We start from the raw sequence: 24,522 nt of genomic DNA on the forward strand, positions 1-24,522 counted from the left end.
CAGCCACTGGAGAGTTTTCCCCCTGGTTCCCATTGACTTCAATTTTACTCGGGCTCCTTGGTGCCACACTCGGTCAAATGCTGCCTTGATGTCAAGGGCAGTCACTCTCACCTCACCTCTGGAATTCAGCTCTTTTGTCCATGTTCGGACCAAAGCTGTAATGACGTCTGGAGCCGAGTGGTTCTGGCGGAACCCAAACTGAGCATCGGTGAGCAGGTTATTGGTGAGTAAGTGCTGCTTGATAGCACTGTCGACGACACCTTCCATCACTTTGCTGATGATTGAGAGTAGGCTGATGGGGCGGTAATTGGCCTGATTGGATTTGTCCTGCTTTTTGTGGAAAGGACATACCAGGCTAATTTTCCACATTGTCGGGAAGATGCCAGTGTTGTAGCTGTACTGGAACAGCTTGGCTAGAGGTACGGCTAGTTCTGGAGCACAAGTCTTCAGCACTACAGCCGGGATGTTGTCGGGGCCCATAGCCTTTGCTGTATCCAGCGCACTCAGCTGTTTCTTGATATCACGTGGAGTGAATCGAATTGTCTGAAGACTGACCTCTGTGATGGTGGGGATATCGGGAGGAGGCCGAGATGGATCATCCACTCAGCACTTCAGGCTGAAGATGGTTGCAAACGCTTCAGCCTTGTCTTTTGCACTCACGTGCTGGACTCCGCCATCATTGAGGATGGGGATGTTTACAGAGCCTCCTCCTCCCGTTAGTTGTTTAATTGTCCACCACCATTCACGACTGGATGTGGCAGGACTGCAGAGCTTTGATCTGATCCGTTGGTTGTGGAATCGCTTAGCTCTGTCTATAGCATGTTGCTTCCGCTGTTTAGCATGCATGTAGTCCTGAGTTGTAGCTTCACCAGGTTGGCACCTCATTTTTAGGTACACCTGGTGCTGCTCCTGGCATGCTCTTCTACACTCCTCATTGAACCAGGGTTGATCCCCTGGCTTGTTGGTCATGGTAGAGTGAGGGATATGCCAGGCCATGAGGTTACAGATTGTGCTGGAATACAATTCTGCTGCTGCTGATGGCCCACAGCGCCTCATGGATGCCCAGTTTTGAGCTGCTAGATCTGTTCTGAATCTATCCCATTTAGCACGGTGATAGTGCCACACTACACGTTGAATGGTGTTCTCAGTGCGAAGATAGGACTTCATCTCCACGAGGACTGTGCGTTGGTCACTCCTACCAATACTGTCATGGACAGATGCATCTGCAACAGGTGGATTGGTAGACGCGGTCAAGTGAGTTTTTCCCTTGTGTTGGTTCGCTCACCACCTGCCGCAGGCCCAGTCTAGCTGTTATGTCCTTCAGGACTCGGCCAGCTCGGTCAGTAGCGGTGCTACCGAGCCACTCTTGGTGATGGACATTGAAGTCCCCCACCCAGAGTACATTCTGGGCCCTTTCTATTCTCAGTGCTTCCTCCAAGTGGTGCTCAACATGGAGGAGGACTGATTGATCAGTTGAGGGAGGACGGTAGGTGGTCATCAGGAGGAGGTTTCCTTGCCCATGTTTGACCTGATGCCATGAGATTTCATGGGGTCCGGAGTCAATGTTGAGGACTCCCAGGGCCCCTCCCTCCCGACTGTATATCACTGTACCGCCACCTCTGGTGGGACAGAACATACCCAGGGATGGTGATGGAAGAGTCTGGGACGTTGGCTGAAAGGTATGATTCTGTAAGTATGGCTATGTCAGGCTGTTGCTTAACTAGTTTGTGGGACAGCTCTCCCAATTTTGGCACAATTCCCCAGATGTTAGTGAGGAGGACTTTGCAGGGTCGACTGGGCTTGGTTTCGCCTTTGTCGTGTGCGGTGCCTAGTGGTCCATCCGGTTTTATTCTTATTGTAACTTTCATTTAGCGAGATTGTACAACTGAGTGGCTTGCTGGACCATTCTCAAAGGGGAATTAAGAATCGACCACATTGCTGTGGGTCTGGAGTCACATATGGGCCAGACCGGGTAAGGACGGCAGGTTTCCTTCCCTAAAGGACATTAGTGAGTTTTTACGACAATCCGATAGTTTCATGGCCACCATTACTGATACTAGTTTTTTAATTCCAGATTTTTAAAAATTAATTCAATTTAAATTCCCTAGCTACCATGGCGGGATTTGAACACATGTCTCTGAATTACTAGTCCAGTAACATAACCACTATGCTACCGTATCCTATTTTGGGTGATGCAGTGTGGGGTGATGCAGTGTGGGGTGGGGTATTTGGGGTGGGGTATTTGGGATGGTGCAGTGTGGGGGGGTATTTGAGGTGGGGTATTTGGGATGGTGCAGTGTGGGGGGTATTTGAGGTGGTGCAGTGTGGGTTGGGGTATTTGGGGTGGGGTATTTGGGGTGGGGTATTTGGGATGGTGCAGTGTGGGGGGGTATTTGAGGTGGGGTATTTGGGATGGTGCAGTGTGGGGGGGTATTTGAGGTGGTGCAGTGTGGGTTGGGGTATTTGGGGTGGGGTATTTGGGGTGGGGTATTTGGGATGGTGCAGTGTGGGGTGGGGTATTTGGGGTGGGGTATTTGGGGTGGGGTATTTGGGATGGTGCAGTGTGGGGGGGTGGGTATTTGGGGTGGTGCAGTGTTGGGTGGGGTATTTTGGGTGGGGTTTTTGGGGTGATGCAGTGTGGGGTGGGGTATTTGCGTTGGGGTATTTGGGGTGGGGTATTTGGGATGGTGCAGTGTGGGGTGGGGTATTTGGGGTGGGTTTTTTGGGGTGATGCAGTGTGGGGTGGGGTATTTGCGTTGGGGTATTTGGGGTGGGGTATTTGGGGTGGGGTATTTGGAATGGTGCAGTGTGGGGTGGGGTATTTGCGTTGGGGTATTTGGGGTGGGGTATTTGGGGTGGGGTATTTGGGGTGGGGTATTTGGGATGGTGCAGTGTTGACTGGGTTGTCACAGAAACATTACCTGTGATTTTCCAGCCATAAATGGACGAAATTTCTGGGGATTGCACCCACGAATCCGATTCATGCTCCTGACTAGCAAGGCTCCCCACCAGGAGCACAATTTTGTGAAATCAGCCTCTCCAGTACCATTATGAACCTGTTGAAAGGCACAATGGGCAAATTGGTGGTCCCTCGCTCATCCCCAGTCCTAAACTGGACCAACAAATCCAGAGAACGTGAGTTCAAATCCCACCAGTGCAGTTTGACAATTTACATTCAGTTAAAAAATAAGAAGAAAAAAATCTGGAAATGAAAAGATGCGACCATGACCATGATTGTGGTAAAAACCCAATTGATTTACCAATGTCCTTTAGGGAAGGAAGTCTGCCATCCTTACCCAGTCTGGCCGATACGTGACTGCAGTCCTGCACCAATGTGGCCAACTCCTAACAGTCCCTTGAAGTGGCCCAGCAAGTCACTCAGTTGTCAGGGCAACTGGGGATGGGCAATAAGTGCCAGCCTTGCCAGCGATGCCCACATCCTGAGAATGGGAAAAAATTGACATCTGTAAGACAGCTCCCTGACTTTACGCCATTAAATGTGACCTCCGTATCCTGGCAGCAGAGTTGCAGACACACATTCTCATGGATTTTTGACCCTACTGCTGGGATAAGTGTTTGGATTCAGCAATGTAAGTGTGGGGATCTGGTTTATTGTCTCCCAAAAGTTTCAGTCCTCAGCGATGTCATTTCACCAAAAACCATCCAGCGGCAAAGTGATGTCATTGCCTGGCAAGGGGTCTCGATCAGTAGCTCGGAGACATGGTTCCATCAGAACAACAACAACTTGCATTTACATAGTGCCTTTAACGTAGTAAAATGTCCCAAACATTCTGGAACTGTGGACACTTCCTACAAAGAGAGACACACTCAACTGAACTCATCTTCAGTGGAGAAAAGAGGAGTGAGAGGGGACATGAAGCAGGTTTTTTTAATGCTGAGAGGAGCAGATAATGTCGATGTTAGCAAGATATTTAACTTAGATTGTGAGCACAGGACGAGAGCATGTTTACACCCAGTGTCAGCCTCAGACACTCCCAGGGCAGGTATAGCACAGAACAGATACAGAGTAAAGCTCCCTCTACACTGTCCCATCAAACACTTCCAGGGCAGGTACAGCACGGATCAGATACAGGGTAAAGCTCCCTCTACACTGTCCCATCAAACACCCCCAAGGCAGGTACAGCACAGGTTAGATACAGAGTAAATCTCCCTCTACACTGTCCCATCAAACACTTCCAGGGCAGGTACAGCACGGATCAGATACAGAGAATTTAATATTTAAGACGTGTACAGCATGAAACTTGAACTATTGATGTGAAGCTTTGTTTCAAAGTGGAATCATCAAGCTTGTACTCTAAAGGCACGTTTACATGGGCGTTTGACCAGCTCCCAGTCTGCGGGACTCTCCTGTGTTCACTCAGTAAAGTGAAGCCTACATTCAGATACCCACAACAGTCACGGTCAGCTTTTATGTGCCTTGCCTCAACACAGCAAATCCAAGCTGGCACCGAGCCCGTCCCGTGCATCAGCGAGCTTGCATCATGGCGCGCAACTGCATCATGAGGTGAACTCGCCGACAGCACTGATCCCGCTCGGTGGTCTGCAAGCCGGCCAAAGGCCAGGACCCTCCTGAGGAAAATCTGCTGGCTCACTGTTCAAATAGGACACTTGTGTGCTGTGTTGGGATTTGAATCCTTACATGCTGAATCTAGCAGGACCGAAATATTATACAAGTCAAAAAAAAATTCAACCAAGGCAAAAATCCATTTTGCCACACATTCCAAAGGAAATAATTTTTGCTTTGAGTTAGAGTAGGATCTAAATTGCTATAAAACTCAGCAACAAAAATGTAAAATGTTTTCTACGGGGGAGGAAGGTTGATGCCAGGTCTCCTTAAAATACAAATCTTACATTCTCAGCACTCGTGTTCCCATCAGTAATTCCTAAACACACCACTGCTGCGAAATACACCCTTGGGTATTTTGGAGGGGTCAATTTCCAGGTATGAGCCGGTGATGGGGATCGTCCCCCGCATCCCACGCCTCCTCTGAAAATTGAGGCCTAGGTTTGTCCCCACCTCCCCCTGCAATAAAAGTGATGGAATGTCATTTCCTGCAGCTCCACTTATGGCAAACCCATGTCCCACTACACCTTCAGTCTAACTTCTCGCATTCCATTGTCACAAGGCCTATTCCCAGAGCTCTCCCCAGTGTCCTGGCCAATATTTGTCCCTCAAGCAACATCACTAAAACAGATTATCTTATCATTACCATATTGCTGTTTGTGGGATCTTGCTGTGTGCAAATTGACTGCCGCATTTCCTACATTACAACAGTGACTACACTTCAAAAGTACTTGGCTGTAAAGCGCTTTGGGATGTCCTGAGGCCGTGAAAGGTGTTGTAAGTCTTTCTTTTCGAGGTCCTATCAGTTTTATTTCAGGCTGTCTGTCAGCTTTTGCTCGTTTTGTAGCTTGGCATGTAGCTTATTAGCTCTCCCTTCAATGAATGCTCTTCTGAACAGAGTAGCAGCTCTGGATTGCCTTCAGGCAGAAGTTTAATGCTTTTTCAGTTACACCTGTACTACACTAAATGTTGTAACTTGTAGGAAATCTGTTGCAAAGTGTAGGGAATTAATCTTTGGGCACTCGTTCACCGTTCTCCAAACTTGTGTGAGGGAGCAGACAGACTTTAGTACATGGGGTAGGAGTCAGTACTTGGCAAAGCTGATCTCTGGCAATAGATGGGTTGGTAATGGATGGAAGGTGCAATGGGATGAAATGTTTTGTAATATTTCTGTTACGTTGCAGCAGCGAGCTGATTGAAAGCTTTATACGTTGTACTGATCAGCATTTAAGAGCTAACTGTTTGCTTCAGTACCCAATCACTCTTTGCCCAATTACACGCAAAATTGGCTTTTATTACTCGTGTTCCACCGTCTATTTTTAACTGACCCTTTGCTGTCACGCCCCCTTTCATTTTCTCTTCAACACGAGCGTCGCTTCAGATCCGTGTCTCGGTTTGAACTCCTCAGTGACGTGTTTGGTTCACGATGCGGGGAAGGTCTCTTGTGCCCATTACTTTTAATGGGTCGACCATTTCTTTCGCGGTAATGATCAGGAGAAATCTCCCCCACTCGCACGCAAAAGATTCGGATGATGACGAGTATCGGAGTCGAGGAACCAAGTTCCCAGTTTCTCCTGCAGTTGGCCTCAGTCTCTATGGGTCTTTGCTGACACTGCCCACGCCTTGCTGCCCTCCCCAACCCCGGCCAGGAGTCAGCGCTCCCAACACTTGGGGAGTGGGGGAGGGGGGGCACGTGGTCACACTGTCTGATGGTGGGTTGAGCATTGGTGGGCCTGGTGGCCTCTCCTCACCTTTCTTGTCCTGTGGTTGGGTATCGCGAGGCTGCCACTATGCTACCGGGTACGGTAGCATAGTGGTTATGTTACTGGGCTAGTAATCCAGAGGCCTGGACTAAAATCCAGAGTCATGAGTTCAAATCCTGCCACGGCAGCTGGCGAATTTAAATTCAATTAATTAATTAAATTCAATTAATTAAATAAAAAAATCTGGAATTAAAATGCTAGTATCAGTAATGATAGCCATGAAACTACCGGATTGTCATAAAAACCCATCTGGTTCACGAATGTCCTTTAGGGAAGGAAGCCTGCCGCCCTTACCCGGTCTGGCCGATATGTGACTCCAGATCCACAGCAATGTGGTTGATTCTTAATTGCCCTCTGAAATGGCCCAGCAAGCCACTCAGTTGTAAAATCTCGCTACGAAAAGTCATAATAAGAATAAAACCGGACGGACCACCCGGCATCGGACCACGAGGCACCGGACACGACAACGGCAAAACACCAAGCCCAGTCGACCCTGCAAGGTCTCCTTACTAACATCTGGGGACTTGTGCCAAAATTGGGAGAGCTGTCCCACAGACTAGTCAAGCAACAGCCTGACATAGCCATACTCACAGAATCATATCTGTCAGCCAACGTCCCAGACTCTTCCATCACCATCCCTGGGTATGTCCTGTCCCACCGGCAGGACAGACCCACCAGAGGTGGCGGTACAGTGATATACAGTCAGGAGGGAATAGCCCTGGGAGTCCTCAACATTGACTCTGGACCCCATGAAATCTCATGGCATCAGGTCAAACATGGGCAAGGAAACCTCCTGCTGATTACCACCTACCGCCCTCCCTCAGCTGATGAATCAGTCCTCCTCCATGTTGAACACCACTTGGAGGAAGCACTGAGGGTAGCAAGGGCACAAAATGTACTCTGGGTGGGGGACTTCAATGTCCATCACCAAGAGTGGCTCGGTAGCACCACTACTGACCGAGCTGGCCGAGTCCTGAAGGACATAGCTGCCAGACTGGGCCTGCGGCAGGTGGTGAGCGAACCAACACAAGGGAAAAACTTACTTGACCTCGTCCTCACCAAATGCATCTGTCCATGACAGTATTGGTAGGAGTGACCACCGAACAGTCCTCGCGGAGATGAAATCCCGTCTTCGCACTGAGGACACCATCCAACGTGTTGTGTGGCACTACCACCGTGCTAAATGGGATAGATTCAGAACAGATCGAGCAGCTCAAAACTGGGCATCCATGAGGCACTGTGGGCCATCAGCAGCAGCAGAATTGTATTCCACCACAATATGTAACCTCATGGCCCGGCATATTCCTCACTCTACCATTACCAACAAGCCAGGGGATCAACCCTGGTTCAATGAGGAGTGTAGAAGAGCATGCCAGGAGCAGCACCAGGCGTACCTAAAAATGAGGTGCCAACCTGGTGAAGCTACAACTCAGGACTACATGCATGCTAAACAGCGGAAGCAACATGTTATAGACAGAGCTAAGCGATTCCACAACCAACGGATCAGATCAAAGCTCTGCAGTCCTGCCACATCCAGTCGTGAATGGTGGTGGACAATTAAACAACTAACGGGAGGAGGAGGCTCTGCAAACATCCCCATCCTCAATGATGGCGGAGTCCAGCACGTGAGTGCAAAAGACAAGGCTGAAGCGTTTGCAACCATCTTCAGCCAGAAGTGCTGAGTGGATAATCCATCTCAGCCTCCTCCCGATATCCCCACCATCACGGAAGCCAGTCTTCGGCCAATTCGATTCACTCCACGTGATATCAAGAAACGGCTGAGTGCACTGGATACAGCAAAGGCTATGGGCCCTGACAACATCCCAGCTGTAGTGCTGAAGACTTGTGCTCCAGAACTAGCTGCGCCTCTAGCCAAGCTGTTCCAGTACAGCTACAACACTGGCATCCACCCGACAATGTGGAAAATTGCCCAGGTATGTCCTGTCCACAAAAAGCAGGACAAATCCAATTCGGCCAATTACCGCCCCATCAGTCTACTCTCAATCATCAGCAAAGTGATGGAAGGTGTCGTCGACAGTGCTATCAAGCAGCACTTACTCACCAATAACCTGCTCACCGATGCTCAGTTTGGGTTCCGCCAGGACCACTCGGCTCCAGACCTCATTACAGCCTTGGTCCAAGCATGGACAAAAGAGCTGAATTCCAGAGGTGAGGTGAGAGTGACTGCCCTTGACATCAAGGCAGCATTTGACCGAGTGTGGCACCAAGGAGCCCTAGTAAAATTGAAGTCAATGGGAATCAGGGGGAAAACTCTCCAGTGGCTGGAGTCATACCTAGCACAAAGGAAGATGGTAGTGGTTGTTGGAGGCCAATCATCTCAGCCCCAGGGCATTGCTGCAGGAGTTCCTCAGGGCAGTGTCCTAGGCCCAACCATCTTCAGCTGCTTCATCAATGACCTTCCCTCCATCATTAGGTCAGAAATGGGGATGTTCGCTGATGACTGCACAGTGTTCAGTTCCATTCGCAACCCCTCAGACAATGAAGCAGTCCGAGCCTGCATGCAGCAAGACCTGGACAACATCCAGGCTTGGGCTGATAAGTGGCAAGTAACATTCGCGCCAGATAAGTGCCAGGCAATGACCATCTCCAACAAGAGAGAGTCTAACCACCTCCCCTTGACATTCAACGGCATTACCATCGCCGAATCCCCCACCATCAACATCCTGGGGGTCACCATTGACCAGAAACTTAACTGGACCAGCCATATAAATACTGTGGCTACGAGAGCAGGTCAGAGGCTGGGTATTCTGCGGCGAGTGACTCACCTCCTGACTCCCCAAAGCCTTTCCACCATCTACAAGGCACAAGTCAGGAGTGTGATGGAATACTCTCCACTTGCCTGGATGAGTGCAGCTCCAACAACACTCAAGAAGCTCGACACCATACAAGATAAAGCAGCCCGCTTGATTGGCACCCCATCCACCACCCTAAACATTCACTCCCTTCACCACCGGCGCACTGTGGCTGCAGTGTGCACCATCCACAGGATGCACTGCAGCAACTCGCCAAGGCTTCTTCGACAGCACCTCCCAAACCCGCGACCTCTACCACCTAGAAGGACAAGGGCAGCAGGCGCATGGGAACAACACCACCTGCACGTTCCCCTCCAAGTCACACACCATCCCGACTTGGAAATATATCGCCGTTCCTTCATCGTCGCTGGGTCAAAATCCTGGAACTCCCTTCCTAACAGCACTGTGGGAGAACCGTCACCACACGGACTGCAGCGGTTCAAGAAGGCGGCTCACCACCACCTTCTCGAGGGCAATTAGGGATGGGCAATAAATGCCGGCCTTGCCAGCGACGCCCACATCCCGTGAACGAATTTTTTAAAAAACGGAATCAAAGAGGCTAATTGAACGTTGGCCTTTATCTCAAGGGGGCTGAAATGCAAAGTGGAAGAAGTGACATTTCAGTTGTATAGATCCTTGGTCAGACCCCATCTGGAGTACTACGTTCAGTTCTGGGCACCGCACCTCAGGAAGGATATATTGGCCTTGGAGGGGGTGCAGCGCAGATTCACCAGAATGATACCGGGGCTAAAAGGGTTAAATTTTGAGTACAGGAGTTGCATAGACTAGAAGATTAAGGGGTCATCTAATCGACATGTTTAAAATGTTAAAAGGATTCAGTAGGGTCGATAGAAATTATTTCCTCTGGTGGGAGAATCAAAAACAATGGGACATGATCTTAAAATTAGAGCTCGGCCGTTCAGGAGGGAAAATCAAGAAGCATTTCTTCATACAAGGTGTAGAAGAAATTTGGAACTCTTGCCCCCAAACGGTTGTGGATGCTGGGGGACTATTGGAGCTTTCAAGGCTGAAATTGATAGATTTTTGCTAGGAAGGTTATCAAGGGATATAGATCAAAGAGGCGTAAATGGGGTTGAGGTACTGATCAGCCATGATCTAATGGAATGGCAGAGCTGGCTCGAGGGGCTGATTGCTCCTGTTTCTATGTTCCTAAGCTGGTGAGTGCGCTGGGGTTTTCCGTGCCTGCCTCCCATTGTTGAAGGAGTTACCGACCCAAGTAATATGGCAAGCGGTGCCCACTGGCACCATTGTGACTCACGATTCAGGCATTCACTCAAACACAGAGCTGCATTAACCTGCATCGGACCTGGACCTTTCTGATCGGCTGCACACTCGGTGCCCACCCCACCTTCCGGGCTGTGGTACTTCACCCATGTGAGCGCCAAACGGCTGTTCAACCACTGTGTGGAGGGCATTACAGCCGAGCCCGATGCTGCCCCCACCTGGCACCCAGTCGCACGCACACTTTCCAGCAAGAGTCACTGGCCAATGATCAGAAGCAAGAATCCTGTGAGTTCCCCCCAACCACACACCGTTTCCCTAACCCAGGGGAACTGAGGTCAGTGCTGTTCAACCAAGATCAGCTCATTCAGAACAGACTCATGGTAGAACCTGGGACCTTCCAGTCCGCGAGGAGTCACATGGAGGCCAGGATGGTGGGTTCCCTCCCCTGAAAGACATCAGTGAACCGACAGTTTTCATGGTCAGTTTTCTGGTGCCAGCCCACGAATGACCAGATTTATTCAATTCAGCTCTGGGCACCCTATTATAGATATTCGAGCCATGGAAAGGGGACAGGGAAGATTCACTAGAACGAGACCAGGAACGAGAGGTTGTATTTATCAAGAAAGGTTTGCAAAATGGGGTCATTTTTTCCATTGGAACAGAGAAAGTTCATAGGAACCAAATAAAGGTTTTCAAAATTAGAAAAGGTTCTGAAAGATTAAATATTGAAAAATTGTTTCCACTGGTTGGTGAATTGGCAACAAGGAGGCACAAACTGAAGAAGAATGAAGGGGGAAGTGAGAAGTAGTGTTTTCACACAGAGGGTTATTACGACAGGAAAATGCTTTATTACAAGTAGCTAATGAGGCAGAGACTAGAACGTCATTGAACATGGAAAAATATAAAAAGATACAGGGAAAGGGCAGGATTGGAATAGACAACCCTGGTTGAAGAGCTAGCACCAGCACTGGTGCGAAGGGCCGAATGGCCTCCTTCTGTGCTGCAATTTCTGTGATTCTAGGTGTTGTTGCGTAAGAGCGGACCCACAGTGACACTCAGTCTCCATACTGGGCTGGGCTAAGCAGACGCTACTAATGATTGTTCACAGACCTTGCTATCCTCCCTGCTAGCCTCGAAATGGAATTGATCTGAACAGGCCTCTTGAGGGTGGAGGGGCTGAGTATCCGTTGACATACTTAGAGCAAGCGCTCACGCATTCAGCCATTTTTGGGCCAGAACCGGTAGGGAAATGCAATATGTGACGCAGCCCAACACATCATGGTCGCTCGTTCTGTGCCTTGTGGCTCCCATGGGCTCTGATAGGGTAATGGACTATGGCCTAGAAATTCGGGCGCTAAATGGCCTCTGAAGCCTCCAATATGGCGGGCAGAAAGCGCACGCTCATGAGCCGGAAGTGCACCACCCGCCATATTGGTAAAGGCCCAAAGATCGGCGTGCGGTGTCCAAGCCTGAAACAGGCGTAAGGCCTTCGGCATATGCAAATCAGCGGCTTATCACTTGTTTGAGGCCCCTACTGCAAGATTGGTTTGCTCTGAGGCCTCTCTCCACCTCACCCCCAACCCAGCCACTGCACCCCCTTCCTGGTCGACCCCCCCTCCTCAGTTACCTGAGGGCCACTGCGACGCCAGCAGTGGCCAAATCTTCGATTGCGTTTCGCGGGCTCCATGGAAATGAGGCCCAAGGCCCAATATCCAGGAGGCCTCGAGCCTCATCGTTCAGGTGCAGGGATTGATTCCTGTCCCCTCCCGCCCACCCAGCTCGCCCAAAAGTGGGTCCGCCCAAATTTCTAGGCTCATATCTTATTTTTAAAAAAATACGGCCAGTAACCTTTTGGGAATGGCTTAAAAATGTATTAGTTGAGACTGATTGCACCAAAAGCGACAGGATCTGCTGTGGAACCCCCGGTTACGGAGAAATTCATGCACGTTTGAGTTAGGAACATAGGAAACATCGGAACATAGGAACAGGAGTAGGCCATTCAGCCCCACGTGCCTGCTCCGCCATTTGATAAGATCATGGCTGATCTGTGATCTAACTCCATATACCCGCCTTTGGCCCATATCCCTTAATACCTTTGATTGCCAAAAAGCTATCTATCTCAGATTTAAATTTAGCAATTGAGCTAGTTGGCCACTGGATCAATTTTTTTTAAATGATCGAATCTTCTAGAGTCCAGATGGGATTCTGAAGGTGCCGCTGACGTGTTCCAGGGAATGTTGAAAGACAGAAGGACATGGCCCCAATGTTGCTTCTCCCTCCCTATTAGCACCAAGCTGCCTAATCTCAGTAGGCCCTTGCACTGGGAATCTGGGGTGAAATCAAGAGTGCAGCTGCAGGCCAGGCTGCTGTTAGAGACCAGTCGTTAGAAGGCCTCTTGGCCTCTGGGCCCTGAAGGTCCAACAGGTCACTTTACAACAAAGTAGGTGGTTTCCCTTTAAACCTTGCTGCCTAGCCCCCTCTGATCTGGGGGTGGTGGGGGATGTTCAGGTGCAAGGCCCACTGCCAGCTTCTTGGGGTACCATTGCTCCACCTCAATGGGTAAACCCCAGGGCAAAGTAAAGGGGGCGTTCTCCAGGTGCTAGGGAGAGCAGGACTGTATCTGAGCCCCTATCTCATTGGGTCCATCATGCCTGTGCCTGCTCTTTGAAAGGACTATCCAATTAGTCCCATTCCCCTGCCCTTTCCCCATTGCCCTGTAACTTTTCCCAAGTCAACTATTTATCCAATTCCCTTTTGAAAGTTATTATTGTATCTGCTTCCACCTCCCTTTCAGGCAGCGCATTCCAGATCATAACAACTCCCTGCGTATAAAAACTTCTCCTCATCTCCCCTCTGGTTCTTTTGTCAATTATCTTAAATCCTTTGGTTACCGACCCTCCTGCCAGTGGAAATAGTTTCTCCTTATTTGTTCTATCAAAACCCCTCATAATTTTGAACACCTCGATTAAATCTCCCCTTAACCTTCTCTGCTCTGAGGAGAACAACCCCAGCTTCTCCAGTCTCTCCACATAACTGAAGTCCCTCATCCCTGGTATCATTCCAGTAAATTCCCTCTGCACCCTCTCCAAGGCTCCATCAAATGGTGAAGGATTTGGGGCACAGACAGAGGCCTCTTGATTGCACAGTACACTCAGGAGCTCATTCTCCTGCTCTCCTCTGCCGTGTCTATTCTGTATCGTGTAAAGTTAGCAGTTAAAGGGGGATGTCACAGTGCAACACGATATGTTGGGAAGAGGATGTTGTAGTGGATTACGTGGTGTTGTTGGGTTCAGTGATGGTGTTAAACTGGTGTAACACTCGGCGTCTACATGATTGCCATGGTGAAGCAGCATCAATATTTTCTATTATTTGGGTCACATATGCAGTTCAGGCAGTGCCTCAAGGGATGTGTTCAGGTAAAAAAAGCGTTGAGAAGTTTCACTTCAATAAGATGTTTGTGACAGACCAGGTGTGCACTCTGAGTGGCTGTACAGTGGAACCATTAGAACCGGAAGTAGTGCCATGGCAACCAAACTTGTCAGTCCTTCCCTTGCTCCAGCTCTCTGCTCCAGCATTGGTGGCCACTCTTCCAGTCTGTACACTCCTATCCCCTGGAACTCCATTCCCATCACCTTGCGCCAAATTCTCTGAAAACCATGGTCTTGGACCCCAACCCTCTTCACTTTCAACAACAACATCAAAGCTTGCATTTATATAGCGTCTTTAACATAGTAAAAAATCCCAAGGCGCTTCATGAGAGCGTTATCAGACAAAAGTTGACACATAAGAGATATCAGAATAGGTGAGGTAGGTTTTAAGGAATGTCTTAAAGGAGGAGAGAGAGGTGGGAAGGCAGAGAAGTTTAGGGAGAGAATTCCAGAGCTTAGGGCCTAGGCTGCTGAAGGCACAGCTGTCAATGGAGGAACGAAAGAAATCAGCCGCAAGAGGCCAGAGTTGGAGGAACGCATAGTTCTCGGAGGGTTTGGGGCTGGAGGAGATTCCATTTTCCCTCCAACTCGACATCCATTGCTATTTGAAAAATACGTTGTGATGTCTCCCTCTGAACAAGACTATAGAAAGGCCTGTTCTTGTTTACTTGTTGATCCCCCCACTGAGTCGTCCTGTAAGGCGCTCGTAGGCCATGAAGACCGTAGAATTCCCAACGGGGGACGATATATTGGAGTGTGAGTCATCTCCAAGCAATCTTGTTCCCTAATGACCATATAGAAAGAAAGAAGGAACAAATTTGCATTTATATAGTGCCTTTCGCATCCTCAGGATGTCCCAAAGCGTTTGCAGCCAATGAAGTACTTTTTGAAGTGTCGTCACTGTTATAATGTAGGAAACACGACAACCAATTTACGCACAGCAAGATCCCACAAACAGCAAGGAGATAACCAGATAATCTGTTTTAGTGATGTTGGTTGAGGGATAAATGTTGGCCAGGACAATTTGCCTGCACTCCTTCGAATAGTGCCATGGGATCTTTCGTGTCCACCTAAGAGGGGAGACAGAGCCTCAATTTAACATCTCATTTAAATTCGGCACCTCTGACAATGCAACATTCCTTCAGTGCTGCACTGGAATATCAGCCTAGATTATGTGCTCAAGTCTCTGGAGTGGGGCTTGAACCCAAGACCTTCTGACTCAGAGGCGAGAGTTCTACCACTGAGCTGAAGCTGACGCTTAAAAGAGACCTGAGAAGAGTAAGGCCGGAAATTTCCTCAGAGCCGCTCCCGCTCTGGCGACATGACTTGGCCGGAAGTGACGGAAAACCCCATTTACCCGCAGCTCCAAGGAAATTCTGGCCTAAGTCACCACTCTCCCTTTTGGGATTGGTGCGTGATATGGGGGGGATACTTTAGTCGGAATCCCTTGGATACTGTTTTGTGCACTAGGGGCAGTAAAGGGGTATTTAGACCTCAGGGGTTATCGCCCAATACTTTGCTGGATCACTTGCGTTGAACTGACCTGTTGAATAACTGTTTCATGCACTGTTGGAGCTCTCTCTTGTTTAAGGAAGGTTCTAATGAGACTTTGCACGCACTATAGGTCATGTTAATTGGAGATTCTGGTGTGGGCAAGACCTGCTTCCTGGTCCAGTTCAAAGACCACGCCTTTCTTGCAGGGAACTTCATCGCTACTGTCGGGATAGACTTCAGGGTGAGATGCTGCTCACAGCTTTCTATTTATTTAATTATCTGACTTATATTCTAAGACTTTTCCACAGAGGGGTTCCAGCTATCTCCCCCAACTACTAAGGAGACACAGGATTAGGCTGGGGTTTGATATCTTGATGAAGTTGCTTGCAATACCTGAGTAGGATTGCCAACTTTGGTTGGACATGTTCCTGGTGGTGTCATCACATGACCACCTGCCGCCAACCGCCCCCCCCCTCACGCTCCTGGCATTGGTCGACCAGCATGTCCATCCTCGCGATGCCCCACCCACCCATGGCCAATCATAAAACGAACAGACTCTTCATTTCCCATTGGATGATTCTTGACAGTCGGTCAAACAGACATTTTCTCCCATGTCCGGTACTTTTCCAACTAATAAAAGTGTTCAAAGAAAAAATTTTTAAAACACAATTTTTTTAATGATCCTATGATTTTTCTCCCGGGTTTGCTCACTGCAGTGTCCAGGAGATTAATCTTTAATGACTGAAGACCCCAGGACAATCCTGGAGAGTTGGCGATCCAATACCTGAGAGACCTTATAAAGGAGGAAGTTTGATGGGGCCCAATATCATTTCCCTTGAAAAGAAGGTCTACCTCCTTTGGCACCTCAATAAACGGGGTCTGAATGGTGAATCCCTTTCTTTAAAAAGGGGCCCTTCCTACCTACTGTGTGGGCAAGAGATTCTGCCACCATCTTTTTAAAAGGAGTCTAATTGGGAGATCCCCTATGTTTTGGAGGGGTCTGGATTTTGAGACTCCCCATTATTTTCTTGAGAGGGTTTTTAATCGATTCTCAGCACACACACACATATTTATATCAAGAGCCTGTGTCTGAGCTGTATTTATGTGGGAGACACTAGATATGTGCACAGTGCCCTGGGTCCGATGAAACCCGGCTCCTCCTTTACTGCAGCTTGTCCAAGTCTCCTGTATTAACTCCTCTGCTGCTTACCTGTCTCAGCGCCTGCATACATCACCTATAGTGCGAGGCATAGGCTAACCAGGCTGTGCCATGCACTAACCAGACTGTGACTGCACTAACCGGGCTGTGATTGCACTAACGGGGCTGGGCCATGCACTAACCAGGCTCTGATTACACTAACCGGGCTAGACCATGCACTAACCGGGCTGGGCCATGCACTAACCGGGCTGTGATTGCACTAACCGGGCTGTGACAGCACTAACCAGGCTGGGCCATGCACCAACCGGGCTGTGATTGCACCAACCGGGCTGGGCCGTGCAATAACCGGGCTGTGCCATGCAATAACCGGGCTGTGCCATGCACTAACCAGGCTGTGACTGCACTAACCGGGCTGTGCCATGCACTAACCAGGCTGTGACTTCACTAACCGGGTTGGGCCATGCACTAACCGGGCTGTGACTGCACTAATGGGGCTGGGCCTTGCACTAACTGGGCTGTGCCTTCACTAACCGGGCTGTGACTGCTCTAACCAGGCTGTGACTGCACTAACCGGGATGTGAATGCACTAACAGGGCTGAGCCTTGCACTAACCAGCTGTGATTGCATTAACCGGGCTGTGATTGCACTAACTGGGCTGTGATTGCATTAACCGGGCTGTGATTGCACTAACCGGGCTGGACCATGCACTAACCAGGCTATAACTGCACTAACCGGCTGTGATTGCACTAACCGGGCTGGACCATGCACTAACCAGGCTATAACTGCACTAACAGGGCTGAGCCATGCACTAACCAGCTGTGATTACACTAACCGGGTTGTGTTGCACTAACCGGGCTGGGCCATGCACTAACAAGGCTGTGACTGCACTAACCAGGATGTGACGGAACTATCCGGGCTATGCCGTGCTCTAACCAGGCTGTGCCGGCACTAACGAGGCTGTGCCACGCACTAACCAGGCTGTGACTGCACTAACCAGGCTGTGACTGCATTAACCGGGCTGAGCCGTGCACTAACTAGGCTGTGACAGCACTAACCGGGCTGAGCCGTACACTAACTAGGCTGTGACTGTACTAACCGGGCTGAGCCGGCACTAACTGGGCTGTGACTGCACTAACCGGGCTGAGATCGTACTAACCAGGCTGGGCCATGCACTAACCGGGGTGTGACTGCACTAACCGGGCTGGGCCATGCACTTACCGGGGTGTGACTGCACTAACAGGGCTGGACCGTGCACTAACCTGGCTGTGACTGAACTATCCGGGCTGTTCCTGCACTAACCGGGCTGCGATTTCACTAACCAGGCTGTGACTGCACTAACCAGACTGGACCGTGCACTAACTTGGCTGGCCATGCACTAACCAGGCTATGACAGCCACTAACCGGGCTGAGCCATGCACTAACCAGGCTGTGACTGCACTAACCGGACTGGACCATGCACTAACCAGGCTATGACAGCACTAACCGGGCTGAGCCATGCACTAACCAGGCTGGCCATGCACTAACCAGGCTGGCCATGCACTACCGGGCAGTGATTGCACTAACTGGGCTGGGCCGTGCACTAACCAGGCTGTGACTGCACTAACTGGACTTCGACTGCACTAACCTGACTATGCTGTGCATTAACTGGGCTGTGATTACACTAACCAGGCTGTGACTGCACTAACCGGACTGGACCGTGCACTAACTAGGTTGGGCCATGCACTAACCGGGTTGTGATTGCACTAACTGGGCGGGACCGTGCACTAACCAGGCTGTGACTGCACTAACCAGGCTGTGACTTCACTAACCGGGCTGAGCCGTGCACTAACTTGGCTGGGCCGTGCACTAACCAGGCTATGACAGCACTAACCGGGCTGAGCCATGCACTAACCAGGCTGTGACTGCACTAACCGGACTGGACCATGCACTAACCAGGCTATGACAGCACTAACCGGGCTGAGCCATGCACTAACCAGGCTGGGCCGTGCACTAACCGGGCTGTGACTGCACTAACTGGACTTCGACTGCACTAACCTGACTATGCTGTGCATTAACTGGGCTGTGATTACACTAACCAGGCTGTGACTGCACTAACCGGACTGGACCGTGCACTAACTGGGCTGGGCCATGCACTAACCGGGCTGTGATTGCACTAACTGGGCGGGACCGTGCACTAACCAGGCTGTGACTGCACTAACCAGGCTGTGACTTCACTAACCGGGCTGAGCCATGCACTAACTAGGCTGTGACTGCACTAACCGGGCTGAGCCAGCACTAACCGGGCTGTGACTGCACTAACTGGGCTGAAATCATACTAACCTGGCTGGGCCATGCACTAACTGGGATCTGATTGCACTAACTGGGCTGGGCCATGCACTAACTGGACTGTGCTGTGTACTAACCGGGGTGTGACTGCACTAACCGGGGTGTGAATTCACTAACCGGGCTGAGACGTGCACTAACTAGGCTGTGACTGAACTATCCGAGCTGTGTCGTGCTCTAACCAGGCTGTGCCTGCACTAACCGGGCTGTGATTGCACTAACCAGGCTGAGACTGCACTAACGGACTGGACCATGCACTAACCAGGCTGTGACTGCACTAACCGGGCTGAGCCATGCACTAACCAGGCTGGCCATGCACTAACTGGGCTGTGATTGCACTAACTGGGCTGGGCCATGCACTAACCGGGCTGTGATTGCACTAACTGTGCTGGGCCGTGCACTAACCAGGCTATGACTGCACTAACCGGGCTGTGCCATGCTCTAACCAGGCTGTGCCGTGCACAAACCGGGCTGGGCCGTGCTCTAACCAGGCTGTGATTGCATTAACCGGGCTATGATTGCACTAACCTGGCTGGGCCGTGCACTAACCGGGCTGGGCCGTGCTCTAGCCAGGCTGTGACTGCACTAACTGGGCTTTGACTGCACTAACCGGACTGTGCTGTGCACTAACTGGGCTTTGACTGCACTAACCGGGCTGGGCCATGCACTAACAAGGCTGTGACTGCACTAACCAGGATGTGACTGAACTATCCGGGCTATGCCGTGCTCTAACCAGGCTGTGCCGGCACTAACCAGGCCATGTCATGCAATAACCGAACTGTGCCTGCACTAACCAGGCTGTGACTGCACTAACTGGACTGGACCGTGCACTAACTGGGCTGGGCCTTGCACTAACTGGGCTGTGATTGCACTAATTGGGCTGGGCTGTCCTCTAACCAGGCTGTGACTGAACTATCCGGGCTGTGCCATGCACTAACCAGGCTGTGACTGCACTAACCAGGCTGAGCCGTGCACTAACTAGGCTGTGACTGCACTAACCGGGCTGAGCCGTACACTAACTAGGCTGTGACTGTACTAACCGGGCTGAGCCGGCACTAACCGGGCTGTGACTGCACTAACCAGGCTGAGCCGTACACTAACTAGGCTGTGACTGCGCTAACCGGGCTGAGCCGTACACTAACTAGGCTGTGACTGTACTAACCGGGCTGAGCCGGCACTAACCGGGCTGTGACTGCACTAACCGGGGTGTGACTACACTAACAGTGCTGGACCGTGCACTAACCTGGCTGTGACTGAACTATCCCGGCTGTGCCGTGCTCTAACCAGGCTGTGCCTGCACTAACCGGGATCTGATTGCACTAACCAGGCTGTGACTGCACTAACCGGACTGGACCGTGCACTAACTGGGCTGGCAATGCACTAATCGGGCTGTGATTGCACTAACTGGGCTGGGCCATGCACTAACCAGGCTGTGACTGCACTAACCGGACTGGACCATGCACTAACCAGGCTATGACTGCACTAACCGGGCTGAGCCATGCACTAACCAGACTGGCCATGCACTAACTGGGCTGTGATTGCACTAACTGGGCTGGGCCGTGCACTAACCAGGCTGTGACTGCAATAACTGGGCTGTGCCATGCTCTAACCAGGCTGTGACTGCACTAACTGGGCTTTGACAGCACTAACCGGACTATGCTGTGCACTAACTGGGCTGTGATTACACTAACCGGGTTGTGTTGCACTAACCGGGCTGGGCCGTGCACTAACAAGGCTGTGACTGCACTAACCAGGTAGTGACTGAACTATCCGGGCTATGCCGTGCACTAACTAGGCTGTGACTGCACTAACCGGGCTGAGCTGTACACAAACTAGGCTGTGACTGTACTAACCGGGCTGTGCCTGCACTAACCAGGCTGGGCCTTGCACTAACCGGGCTGTGATTGCACTAACTGGGCTGGGCCGTGCTCTAACCAAGCTGTGACTGAACTATCCGGGCTGTGCCACGCACTAACCAGGCTATGACTGCATTAACAAGGCTGGTCCGTGCACTAACCAGGCTGTGACTGAACTATCCGGGCTGTGCCACGCACTAACCAGGCTGTGACTGCACTAACCGGGCTGAGCCATGCACTAACCAGGCTGGCCATGCACTAACTGGGCTGTGATTGCACTAACTGTGCTGGGCCGTGCACTAACCAGGCTATGACTGCGCTAACCGGGCTGAGCCATGCACTAACCAGCTGTGATTGCACTAACCGGGCTGGGCCGTGTACTAACCGGGCTGGGCTGTCCTCTAACCAGGCTTTGACTGCACTAACTGGACTGGACCGTTCACTAACTGGGCTGTGCATTGCACTAACCGGGCTGAGTTACACTAACCGGGCTGAGCCGTGCACTAACCAGGCTGTGACTGCACTAACCTGGCTGTGCCGTGCACTAACTAGGCTGTGACTGCACTAACCGGGCTGAGCCGTACACTAAGTAGGCTGTGACTGTACTAACCGGGCTGAGTCAGCACTAACCGGGCTATGACTGCGCTAACCGGCTGAGGTCATACTAACCTGGCTGGGCCATGCACTAACCGGGATCTGATTGCACTAACCGGGCTGGGCCATGCACTAACCGGACTGTGCTGTGCACTAACCGGGCTGTGACTGCACTAACCGGGGTGTGACTACACTAACAGGGCTGGACCGTGCACTAACCTGGCTGTGACTGAACTATCCGGGCTGTGCCGTGCTCTAACCAGGCTGTGCCTGCACTAACCGGGCTGTGATTGCACTAACCAGGCTGTGACTGCACTAACCGGACTGGACCATGCACTAACTGGGCTGGGCCATGCACTAACCAGGCTGTGACTGCACTAACCGGGCTGAGCCATGCACTAACCAGGCTGGCCATGCACTAACCGGGCTGTGATTGCACTAACCGGGCTGGGCCGTGCACTAACCAGGCTGTGACTGCACTAACCTGGCTGTACCGTGCACTAACTAGGCTGTGACTGCACTAACCAGCTGGTCCATACACTAACCGGGCTGGGCCGTGCACTAACCAGGCTGTGACTGCACTAACCGGACTGGGCCATACACTAACCAGGCTGTGACTGCACTAACCGGGTTGTGACTGCACTAACCAGCTGGGCCATGCACTAACCAGGCTGGCCATGCACTAACCGGGCTGTGATTGCACTAACCGGGCTGGGCCATGCACTAACCAGGCTGTGACTGCACTAACCTGGCTGTACCGTGCACTAACTAGGCTGTGACTGCACTAACCAGCTGGGCCATACACTTACCGGGCTGGGCCCTGCACTAACCAGGCTGTGACTGCACTAACTGGGCTGGGCCATGCACTAACCAGGCTGTGACTGCACTAACCGGGTTGTGACTGCACTAACCGGCTGGGCCATGCACTAACCGGGCTGTACCGTGCACTAACCAGGCTGTGACTGCACTAACCGGGCTGGGCCCCCGTACACTAACCGGGCTGGGTCGTGCACTAACCGGGCTGTGACTGCACTAATCGGGCTGGGCCATGCACTAACCGGGCTGTGATTCCACTAACCGGGCTGGGCCATGCACTAACCGGGCTGTGATTGCACTAATCAGGCTGGGCCTTGCACTAACCAGGCTGTGATTGCACTAACCTGGCTGGGCCATGCACTAACCGGGCTGTGATTGCACTAACTGGGCTGGGCCTTGCACTAACCGGGCTGTGACTGCACTAACCGGGCTGGGCCTTGCACTAACTGGGCTGTGACTGCACTAACCAGGCTGTGATTGCACTAACCGGGCTGGGCCTTGCACTAACCGGGCTGTGACTGCACTAACCGTGCTGGGCCTTGCACTAACTGGGCTGTGACTGCACTAACCAGGCTGTGATTGCACTAACCGGGCTGGGCCTTGCACTAACTGGGCTGTGACTGCACTAACCGTGCTGGGCCTTGCACTAACTGGGCTGTGACTGCACTAACCGGGCTGTGATTGCACTAACCTGGCTGGGCCATGCACTAACCGGGCTGGGCCTTGCACTAACCGGGCTGTGACTGCACTAACCAGGCTGGGCCTTGCACTAACCGGGCCATCCCCTAAAAATAAATGGATAAATCAGCCACAAACGTTTGTACAACATCAGCCCCTTTAACAAGAAGGATAGAGATGACGAACAGTTCATCCTAACTCCCTCGATGAGCTGTGTCAGTCCCATCATGCCCTGTGCTGACCTTACCTGGCCGAGCTGTGCACATTAAGTCCATTTGCAAGCTCACCGAGTGCCCTATCTCGGCCATGCTGCCAGAATGGGAGGAAGGTTGCTGTGCTCACACAGCTGGTTGGGTAATGAGGCAGCATCGATAGGGCTGAGAGCAGGTAACCTGTGCATCCTGTGTTGGGGGGTAGGGGGGAAGGAGTGGATTCAGGGAGACTGTGACTCGCACTGTTGTATCACAATCTAAATGGACCCAATGGGTTGTGGGCAGCAGACAGATTGTAGTGTAAAACATTCTGATGTCGCTCCTTGGCCAATTCATGGCCTGGCCCTCCTGATCTCTGTAACCTCCTCCAGCCCTACAGCTCCATCCCCAAACTCTCCGTTTCACTGACCTCTTGTGAATCCACCCCCTTCCCCTTGCCCCACCATTGGCGGCCGTGCCTTCAGCCATCGAGGCCCCATGCTTTGGAATTCCTTCCCTATACTCCACCCCCCCACCACCTCCCGCCGTTCCTCCTCCATCTCCTCCTTTAAGACCCTCCTTTTCAACCCACCTCTTTGACCAAGTGCGGGGTCGGCCCCTCCTAATATCTCCTTCTTTGGCTCGGTATCCATTTCCGTTTGAAACGCCTTGGGATATTTATCAACGTGAACGGTGCAGTATAAATGCAAGTTGATGATGTCGTTGTACGGTACAGGCAATTAGCACGGTGTCTTCCATTTTGCCTTTTTAAAACAAGCTGGGGTTTGTAAGCTTGCAAGTCTGAATCTCTCAGTGGATAGGCTCCGAGAGACTCTCAAAGGGTCCCATCCCCTCCCCCTTATCTCAGCTGAGCTGAGTGACAGGAAACCACAAGAGGAAGGAACTAGTCAGCTTGAAACTGTAGACTCACTCAAGCCAGAGGCCACATCAAAGTGTCAGCAGGGCTGCTACCCTGGCACGGGGCAAAGAGCCCCAAACAGTATGAGGTATTCCACCATGCCAATTGTGACGATGCCCATCGAAAGATGCCCACTGAAACAATGGCCGCCAGTTTTAGCAGCAAGTCTATGGCTGGAAATGAAACTGGCCGTGTTGAGTTATTTGGCGTTGCCACAGCAACAATGACTTGCATTTGTGTAGCATCTTTAACTTAGAAAAAATTTCCCAAGGTGCATGACTAAGGCATTATCAGACAAAAATGGACGCCGAGCAAAAGAAGGAGCTATTGGGAGGGGTGTCCAAAATCTGGGTAAAAGAGTTAGGTTGTAAGGAGGGAGAGAGAGGTGGAGAGGATTATGGAGGATATTCCAAAGCTCAGGGCCGAGGTGGCTGAAGGCACGGCCGCCAATAGTAGGGGGAACTGGGTGGGAGATGCACCCGAAGTGGTGCTTGTGTCCCTTGCCCCTTGCGAATGAGGTGCCTTCCCACTGACCTCAAACTCCTGGGGGGGGCAGCGCTGGGGGGGGCACTGTCAGGGGGCTCACGCTCAGGAGGGCTCACGGTCGGGGGGCTCACCGTCGAGTACGGTCCTGGAGTAATTGGCTGGATTACGACCTG

General features: G+C 51.3%; 1 protein-coding gene across 1 annotated transcript in view; it reads left to right on the plus strand.

Moving 5' to 3' along the window:
• Positions 1 to 24,522, plus strand: part of LOC137341277 (ras-related protein Rab-37-like) — a 229,476-nt gene that overhangs the window by 11,711 nt on the left and 193,243 nt on the right. The window contains exon 2 of the mRNA XM_068004383.1: positions 15,459 to 15,569. Within this exon, the coding sequence (XP_067860484.1) occupies positions 15,459 to 15,569 (111 nt within the window). The remainder of the gene's footprint in view (positions 1 to 15,458; positions 15,570 to 24,522) is intronic.

The sequence above is a fragment of the Heptranchias perlo genome, chromosome 23 (genome assembly GCF_035084215.1).
Source record: "Heptranchias perlo isolate sHepPer1 chromosome 23, sHepPer1.hap1, whole genome shotgun sequence".
Taxonomy (NCBI): Eukaryota; Metazoa; Chordata; class Chondrichthyes; order Hexanchiformes; family Hexanchidae; genus Heptranchias; species Heptranchias perlo.